This window comes from Lutzomyia longipalpis, chromosome 4 (assembly GCF_024334085.1).
Source record: "Lutzomyia longipalpis isolate SR_M1_2022 chromosome 4, ASM2433408v1".
Taxonomy (NCBI): domain Eukaryota; kingdom Metazoa; phylum Arthropoda; class Insecta; order Diptera; family Psychodidae; genus Lutzomyia; species Lutzomyia longipalpis.
The window spans coordinates 1,458-11,544 of NC_074710.1; the positions used below are offsets into that span (position 1 = coordinate 1,458).

Consider the following 10,087-nt stretch of genomic DNA (forward strand, 5'->3'; position numbering starts at 1 on the left):
TTTAATTGAAATTTATTAAATAAAATTAAATGATTTTTTTTTATAGAAACTCAATAAAACTCTTTATTTAATGTCTTTTTTTCACCCTGAAAAGGGCGGTTTTCTGTGCGAGATCATGAAATCCGGAGGATGACATGATTGGAGAGAATTTTAAACCTTCTTCTTGCTCTTCTTGGGCAGGAGAACTTCCTGAATGTTGGGAAGATCACCACCCTAAACAATTGTCACGCCAAAGAGCAATTAATTCAGTTCTGTCATTGCGGATGGCCAGCTGGAGATGACGTGGAATTATCCTGGTCTTCTGGTTGTCACGAGCAGCATTTCCCACAAATTCTCGAACTTAAGCAGCCAGATTTTTACCCAAAAGTTCCGGGTCGCTTTGATGAAAAGCAACCATGTTCGTTTAGGGGAAATCTCTCTATAAAAAGAAGATGCAACGAAAAAGAGAATCAGTATTGCGTGCAACTCTGTCGAGTGCACGTCGGTACAATGGGGAGCTTTGGCTCCCAAAATGCAAAGAAATGGCTCTTTTCAGAGCCCCCAAAATTAATTTTATAAAGAATTTATTAAGAATAATTATTCTTTTTTTTTTTTTAAATAAAGAAGAATTTATTTTAATTGAAATTTATTAAATAAAATTAAATGATTTTTTTTTATAGAAACTCAATAAAACTCTTTATTTAATGTCTTTTTTTCACCCTGAAAAGGGCGGTTTTCTGTGCGAGATCATGAAATCCGGAGGATGACATGATTGGAGAGAATTTTAAACCTTCTTCTTGCTCTTCTTGGGCAGGAGAACTTCCTGAATGTTGGGAAGATCACCACCCTAAACAATTGTCACGCCAAAGAGCAATTAATTCAGTTCTGTCATTGCGGATGGCCAGCTGGAGATGACGTGGAATTATCCTGGTCTTCTGGTTGTCACGAGCAGCATTTCCCACAAATTCTCGAACTTAAGCAGCCAGATTTTTACCCAAAAGTTCCGGGTCGCTTTGATGAAAAGCAACCATGTTCGTTTAGGGGAAATCTCTCTATAAAAAGAAGATGCAACGAAAAAGAGAATCAGTATTGCGTGCAACTCTGTCGAGTGCACGTCGGTACAATGGGGAGCTTTGGCTCCCAAAATGCAAAGAAATGGCTCTTTTCAGAGCCCCCAAAATTAATTTTATAAAGAATTTATTAAGAATAATTATTCTTTTTTTTTTTTTAAATAAAGAAGAATTTATTTTAATTGAAATTTATTAAATAAAATTAAATGATTTTTTTTTATAGAAACTCAATAAAACTCTTTATTTAATGTCTTTTTTTCACCCTGAAAAGGGCGGTTTTCTGTGCGAGATCATGAAATCCGGAGGATGACATGATTGGAGAGAATTTTAAACCTTCTTCTTGCTCTTCTTGGGCAGGAGAACTTCCTGAATGTTGGGAAGATCACCACCCTAAACAATTGTCACGCCAAAGAGCAATTAATTCAGTTCTGTCATTGCGGATGGCCAGCTGGAGATGACGTGGAATTATCCTGGTCTTCTGGTTGTCACGAGCAGCATTTCCCACAAATTCTCGAACTTAAGCAGCCAGATTTTTACCCAAAAGTTCCGGGTCGCTTTGATGAAAAGCAACCATGTTCGTTTAGGGGAAATCTCTCTATAAAAAGAAGATGCAACGAAAAAGAGAATCAGTATTGCGTGCAACTCTGTCGAGTGCACGTCGGTACAATGGGGAGCTTTGGCTCCCAAAATGCAAAGAAATGGCTCTTTTCAGAGCCCCCAAAATTAATTTTATAAAGAATTTATTAAGAATAATTATTCTTTTTTTTTTTTAAATAAAGAAGAATTTATTTTAATTGAAATTTATTAAATAAAATTAAATGATTTTTTTTTATAGAAACTCAATAAAACTCTTTATTTAATGTCTTTTTTTCACCCTGAAAAGGGCGGTTTTCTGTGCGAGATCATGAAATCCGGAGGATGACATGATTGGAGAGAATTTTAAACCTTCTTCTTGCTCTTCTTGGGCAGGAGAACTTCCTGAATGTTGGGAAGATCACCACCCTAAACAATTGTCACGCCAAAGAGCAATTAATTCAGTTCTGTCATTGCGGATGGCCAGCTGGAGATGACGTGGAATTATCCTGGTCTTCTGGTTGTCACGAGCAGCATTTCCCACAAATTCTCGAACTTAAGCAGCCAGATTTTTACCCAAAAGTTCCGGGTCGCTTTGATGAAAAGCAACCATGTTCGTTTAGGGGAAATCTCTCTATAAAAAGAAGATGCAACGAAAAAGAGAATCAGTATTGCGTGCAACTCTGTCGAGTGCACGTCGGTACAATGGGGAGCTTTGGCTCCCAAAATGCAAAGAAATGGCTCTTTTCAGAGCCCCCAAAATTAATTTTATAAAGAATTTATTAAGAATAATTATTCTTTTTTTTTTTTTAAATAAAGAAGAATTTATTTTAATTGAAATTTATTAAATAAAATTAAATGATTTTTTTTTATAGAAACTCAATAAAACTCTTTATTTAATGTCTTTTTTTCACCCTGAAAAGGGCGGTTTTCTGTGCGAGATCATGAAATCCGGAGGATGACATGATTGGAGAGAATTTTAAACCTTCTTCTTGCTCTTCTTGGGCAGGAGAACTTCCTGAATGTTGGGAAGATCACCACCCTAAACAATTGTCACGCCAAAGAGCAATTAATTCAGTTCTGTCATTGCGGATGGCCAGCTGGAGATGACGTGGAATTATCCTGGTCTTCTGGTTGTCACGAGCAGCATTTCCCACAAATTCTCGAACTTAAGCAGCCAGATTTTTACCCAAAAGTTCCGGGTCGCTTTGATGAAAAGCAACCATGTTCGTTTAGGGGAAATCTCTCTATAAAAAGAAGATGCAACGAAAAAGAGAATCAGTATTGCGTGCAACTCTGTCGAGTGCACGTCGGTACAATGGGGAGCTTTGGCTCCCAAAATGCAAAGAAATGGCTCTTTTCAGAGCCCCCAAAATTAATTTTATAAAGAATTTATTAAGAATAATTATTCTTTTTTTTTTTTTAAATAAAGAAGAATTTATTTTAATTGAAATTTATTAAATAAAATTAAATGATTTTTTTTTATAGAAACTCAATAAAACTCTTTATTTAATGTCTTTTTTTCACCCTGAAAAGGGCGGTTTTCTGTGCGAGATCATGAAATCCGGAGGATGACATGATTGGAGAGAATTTTAAACCTTCTTCTTGCTCTTCTTGGGCAGGAGAACTTCCTGAATGTTGGGAAGATCACCACCCTAAACAATTGTCACGCCAAAGAGCAATTAATTCAGTTCTGTCATTGCGGATGGCCAGCTGGAGATGACGTGGAATTATCCTGGTCTTCTGGTTGTCACGAGCAGCATTTCCCACAAATTCTCGAACTTAAGCAGCCAGATTTTTACCCAAAAGTTCCGGGTCGCTTTGATGAAAAGCAACCATGTTCGTTTAGGGGAAATCTCTCTATAAAAAGAAGATGCAACGAAAAAGAGAATCAGTATTGCGTGCAACTGACTCTGTCGAGTGCACGTCGGTACAATGGGGAGCTTTGGCTCCCAAAATGCAAAGAAATGGCTCTTTTCAGAGCCCCCAAAATTAATTTTATAAAGAATTTATTAAGAATAATTATTCTTTTTTTTTTTTAAATAAAGAAGAATTTATTTTAATTGAAATTTATTAAATAAAATTAAATGATTTTTTTTTATAGAAACTCAATAAAACTCTTTATTTAATGTCTTTTTTTCACCCTGAAAAGGGCGGTTTTCTGTGCGAGATCATGAAATCCGGAGGATGACATGATTGGAGAGAATTTTAAACCTTCTTCTTGCTCTTCTTGGGCAGGAGAACTTCCTGAATGTTGGGAAGATCACCACCCTAAACAATTGTCACGCCAAAGAGCAATTAATTCAGTTCTGTCATTGCGGATGGCCAGCTGGAGATGACGTGGAATTATCCTGGTCTTCTGGTTGTCACGAGCAGCATTTCCCACAAATTCTCGAACTTAAGCAGCCAGATTTTTACCCAAAAGTTCCGGGTCGCTTTGATGAAAAGCAACCATGTTCGTTTAGGGGAAATCTCTCTATAAAAAGAAGATGCAACGAAAAAGAGATTCAGTATCGCGTGTGACTCTGTCGAGTGCACGTCGGTACAATGGGGAGCTTTGGCTCCCAAAATGCAAAGAAATGGCTCTTTTCAGAGCCCCCAAAATTAATTTTATAAAGAATTTATTAAGAATAATTATTCTTTTTTTTTTTTTAAATAAAGAAGAATTTATTTTAATTGAAATTTATTAAATAAAATTAAATGATTTTTTTTTATAGAAACTCAATAAAACTCTTTATTTAATGTCTTTTTTTCACCCTGAAAAGGGCGGTTTTCTGTGCGAGATCATGAAATCCGGAGGATGACATGATTGGAGAGAATTTTAAACCTTCTTCTTGCTCTTCTTGGGCAGGAGAACTTCCTGAATGTTGGGAAGATCACCACCCTAAACAATTGTCACGCCAAAGAGCAATTAATTCAGTTCTGTCATTGCGGATGGCCAGCTGGAGATGACGTGGAATTATCCTGGTCTTCTGGTTGTCACGAGCAGCATTTCCCACAAATTCTCGAACTTAAGCAGCCAGATTTTTACCCAAAAGTTCCGGGTCGCTTTGATGAAAAGCAACCATGTTCGTTTAGGGGAAATCTCTCTATAAAAAGAAGATGCAACGAAAAAGAGAATCAGTATTGCGTGCAACTGACTCTGTCGAGTGCACGTCGGTACAATGGGGAGCTTTGGCTCCCAAAATGCAAAGAAATGGCTCTTTTCAGAGCCCCCAAAATTAATTTTATAAAGAATTTATTAAGAATAATTATTCTTTTTTTTTTTTTAAATAAAGAAGAATTTATTTTAATTGAAATTTATTAAATAAAATTAAATGATTTTTTTTTATAGAAACTCAATAAAACTCTTTATTTAATGTCTTTTTTTCACCCTGAAAAGGGCGGTTTTCTGTGCGAGATCATGAAATCCGGAGGATGACATGATTGGAGAGAATTTTAAACCTTCTTCTTGCTCTTCTTGGGCAGGAGAACTTCCTGAATGTTGGGAAGATCACCACCCTAAACAATTGTCACGCCAAAGAGCAATTAATTCAGTTCTGTCATTGCGGATGGCCAGCTGGAGATGACGTGGAATTATCCTGGTCTTCTGGTTGTCACGAGCAGCATTTCCCACAAATTCTCGAACTTAAGCAGCCAGATTTTTACCCAAAAGTTCCGGGTCGCTTTGATGAAAAGCAACCATGTTCGTTTAGGGGAAATCTCTCTATAAAAAGAAGATGCAACGAAAAAGAGATTCAGTATCGCGTGTGACTCTGTCGAGTGCACGTCGGTACAATGGGGAGCTTTGGCTCCCAAAATGCAAAGAAATGGCTCTTTTCAGAGCCCCCAAAATTAATTTTATAAAGAATTTATTAAGAATAATTATTCTTTTTTTTTTTTTAAATAAAGAAGAATTTATTTTAATTGAAATTTATTAAATAAAATTAAATGATTTTTTTTTATAGAAACTCAATAAAACTCTTTATTTAATGTCTTTTTTTCACCCTGAAAAGGGCGGTTTTCTGTGCGAGATCATGAAATCCGGAGGATGACATGATTGGAGAGAATTTTAAACCTTCTTCTTGCTCTTCTTGGGCAGGAGAACTTCCTGAATGTTGGGAAGATCACCACCCTAAACAATTGTCACGCCAAAGAGCAATTAATTCAGTTCTGTCATTGCGGATGGCCAGCTGGAGATGACGTGGAATTATCCTGGTCTTCTGGTTGTCACGAGCAGCATTTCCCACAAATTCTCGAACTTAAGCAGCCAGATTTTTACCCAAAAGTTCCGGGTCGCTTTGATGAAAAGCAACCATGTTCGTTTAGGGGAAATCTCTCTATAAAAAGAAGATGCAACGAAAAAGAGAATCAGTATTGCGTGCAACTACTCTGTCGAGTGCACGTCGGTACAATGGGGAGCTTTGGCTCCCAAAATGCAAAGAAATGGCTCTTTTCAGAGCCCCCAAAATTAATTTTATAAAGAATTTATTAAGAATAATTATTCTTTTTTTTTTTTAAATAAAGAAGAATTTATTTTAATTGAAATTTATTAAATAAAATTAAATGATTTTTTTTTATAGAAACTCAATAAAACTCTTTATTTAATGTCTTTTTTTCACCCTGAAAAGGGCGGTTTTCTGTGCGAGATCATGAAATCCGGAGGATGACATGATTGGAGAGAATTTTAAACCTTCTTCTTGCTCTTCTTGGGCAGGAGAACTTCCTGAATGTTGGGAAGATCACCACCCTAAACAATTGTCACGCCAAAGAGCAATTAATTCAGTTCTGTCATTGCGGATGGCCAGCTGGAGATGACGTGGAATTATCCTGGTCTTCTGGTTGTCACGAGCAGCATTTCCCACAAATTCTCGAACTTAAGCAGCCAGATTTTTACCCAAAAGTTCCGGGTCGCTTTGATGAAAAGCAACCATGTTCGTTTAGGGGAAATCTCTCTATAAAAAGAAGATGCAACGAAAAAGAGATTCAGTATCGCGTGTGACTCTGTCGAGTGCACGTCGGTACAATGGGGAGCTTTGGCTCCCAAAATGCAAAGAAATGGCTCTTTTCAGAGCCCCCAAAATTAATTTTATAAAGAATTTATTAAGAATAATTATTCTTTTTTTTTTTTAAATAAAGAAGAATTTATTTTAATTGAAATTTATTAAATAAAATTAAATGATTTTTTTTTATAGAAACTCAATAAAACTCTTTATTTAATGTCTTTTTTTCACCCTGAAAAGGGCGGTTTTCTGTGCGAGATCATGAAATCCGGAGGATGACATGATTGGAGAGAATTTTAAACCTTCTTGCTCTTCTTGGGCACTTCCTGAATGTTGGGAAGATCACCACCCTAAACAATTGTCACGCCAAAGAGCAATTAATTCAGTTCTGTCATTGCGGATGGCCAGCTGGAGATGACGTGGAATTATCCTGGTCTTCTGGTTGTCACGAGCAGCATTTCCCACAAATTCTCGAACTTAAGCAGCCAGATTTTTACCCAAAAGTTCCGGGTCGCTTTGATGAAAAGCAACCATGTTCGTTTAGGGGAAATCTCTCTATAAAAAGAAGATGCAACGAAAAAGAGATTCAGTATCGCGTGTGACTCTGTCGAGTGCACGTCGGTACAATGGGGAGCTTTGGCTCCCAAAATGCAAAGAAATGGCTCTTTTCAGAGCCCCCAAAATTAATTTTATAAAGAATTTATTAAGAATAATTATTCTTTTTTTTTTTTTAAATAAAGAAGAATTTATTTTAATTGAAATTTATTAAATAAAATTAAATGATTTTTTTTATAGAAACTCAATAAAACTCTTTATTTAATGTCTTTTTTTCACCCTGAAAAGGGCGGTTTTCTGTGCGAGATCATGAAATCCGGAGGATGACATGATTGGAGAGAATTTTAAACCTTCTTCTTGCTCTTCTTGGGCAGGAGAACTTCCTGAATGTTGGGAAGATCACCACCCTAAACAATTGTCACGCCAAAGAGCAATTAATTCAGTTCTGTCATTGCGGATGGCCAGCTGGAGATGACGTGGAATTATCCTGGTCTTCTGGTTGTCACGAGCAGCATTTCCCACAAATTCTCGAACTTAAGCAGCCAGATTTTTACCCAAAAGTTCCGGGTCGCTTTGATGAAAAGCAACCATGTTCGTTTAGGGGAAAGTTCTCCATAAAAAGAAGATGCAACGAAAAAGAGATTCAGTATCGCGTGTGACTCTGTCGAGTGCACGTCGGTACAATGGGGAGCTTTTGGCTCCCAAAATGAGTAAAAATGGCTCTTTTCAGAGCCGTCAAAATTATTTTTTAAGAGTTCAAATGAATAATTAAATTTTTTTTTAAATAAAAAAAAAAGAATTTATTAATTAAAAATTTATTTTTAATGGTTTTTTTTCATAGAAGTTCATCATAATTCCTTTATTAAATGTCTTTTTTTGCCCTGAAAAGGGCATTTTTTGGTACAAAAACCATGTAATCCGGAGGATGACCTGATTTTAGAGAATTTTTTCAGGCGCCCCTTGCTGAATCCACATACATCGCAGAGGAATTTCTTCTCTTTTGTCTGCACCAGAAATTCACGCAGAAGTTGCTCAACTCTCCAGGCTGTTCCATCTGCTTCTTCGTAATTTCCTTCACGTCGTCATTTGCCTTTGTGAGGTGGATAATTTTTGCATGAAACACTTCATTCTTGTTCTGAAGAGCTCACTGAGATTGATCAGAGGAGCATCTTGGGCATTTGATGAGAAATTGAGACTTCTATTAACTGCCGGGGTGGAAGTCTCAAAATCCCTCGATCCCCTCATCCTCCTTACCCATTGATTCTGTGTGCCTCTGCAGTGCATTGTGTGTGCCTTCTCATGCTGCAAATCCCCCCTCGGAATCGTCTCAAAATCTCCACTCCTGCCCAGGGATTGAAGATCTCCCATTGAAATGTCACTGAGATTGATTATAGACTTCCCCGATTGCTTTCCAGGTGTTCTCTCAGCTCCGTGATCCTTCAGAAATAAATCAATCTCACGCAGAAAGAACACCGAACCCTCAATTCGTTCACTCAGCTGCTGCCCCACTTGCCAATGTTCAGGATATGCGTACTCCAAGGCTTCCTGCTTTTCCTGGAACTCTGTTTCACTGCTAAAAGGGGAATTCCGGGCAGATTACATTACATTCTTCCGGATCTTGCAGAAAGAAATCAGGTGGAATCAGAAGAAGTACTTCCGTGTCATCTGACTTCATTTCCGGTTGCCGCAGTGGGAGGAAGTGCAAGAAGGCATTTTTTCCGGGTGTTTCAAACAAATTCTCTTGTTCTTCACTAATCCTAATCTTTCTGGGATTGTTTTTGGAGATTTCCAGGATATTTTGACGCTTTTTCGCACCGGAAATTGCAGAAAAAAAACTTTTTTTCATTAAATTGTTGAACCAAAACAATAAACAAACCTGAAGTTGGCCGCACAGTTTGAATGGAAAACCGTTAAAAACGGAAAATCTGAAAATCTTGGAAATAAAAAACAATAATTTTTAGTTAATTTTATTAAAAAATGAATAGACTTTGTATTAAAAAAAAAATTTAGGCGCTGCTGGTGGTCACATTGTTCAAGTAGCGATTCTTCCTCACTCTCGTCATCTTTATGGAATTCACAGAAGCAGCAAAACAAAGGGACTTGAGCGATTCCCCATAGCAGTCCTTGCAGAGGCGATACGTTAATCACCATCAAGGTCTTTGAATTGCCTCCCAAAGCTGGCATTAGCACCATTAGCAGATGGGTGAGCTTGAAGTTTCGATAAGGGACATGTTCTTGCTTATTGAGGATGGTCATGATGACATTTGTGAGCTCACTGAGGCTCCTTTTGATCTTCTTTTTCTCCTCCATTCGGGTGCTGGTCTTCGGGGACTCCGATTCCGCGAGGTCCACAAGATTAACGGTTCCAACGCACTTTTCCTGCTTCCCCTCTTGCACTCTAATCAGCTGAAGGCGCGTAATTGCGTGTGGGGAACGCGATGAACGTTCATTGCCAACCGTGCAGGCTGTTGCTCGATTGCGCTTGGCAGCATCCATCAATGCCCTCAATTGTTGCCCATTCTCAGCAATCTTCTCCGTTATGTTGCTCACATAAACATCCGTATCCGTTTTGCTTGATGCGCTGACCTGTGAGAAAAAAAAATTAAAAAAAAAAAACAGAAAAGGGAAGAAGAAAAGTCAACTCACCATGCGGATTTCCAAGTCAGTCGCCTCCGGATTGAGAAGATCATAGAGGACCTCATTGTAGATCTCCAGTAAGGTTGCCCGGATCTCATACTCCCGGCCAATTCTCTTGTAATTCTTCACGGAATCAAAAAGAAGGTCAACGGTACGTGGAATAACGGCCAATTGACCCTCACTACCCTCCATTGTGAAGGTTTTCCCAGAGCCCGTCTGTCCGTACGCGAAAATGCACACATTGTACCCACCCAGGGCAGATTGAATCAACGGAGTGACAGCGTGATTGAA

At 37.9% G+C, this 10,087-nt stretch overlaps 1 protein-coding gene across 1 annotated transcript; it reads right to left on the reverse strand.

Moving 5' to 3' along the window:
• Nucleotides 1-9,165: 9,165 nt before the first annotated feature.
• On the reverse strand, nucleotides 9,166-10,087 carry LOC129794413 (protein claret segregational-like; the record flags this gene model as incomplete). Its single annotated transcript, XM_055835163.1, is given in 3 exon segments — nucleotides 9,166-9,285; nucleotides 9,287-9,745; nucleotides 9,806-10,087. Coding segments are annotated over 3 exon segments (861 nt in total), but the record flags the coding sequence as incomplete, so codon positions are not given.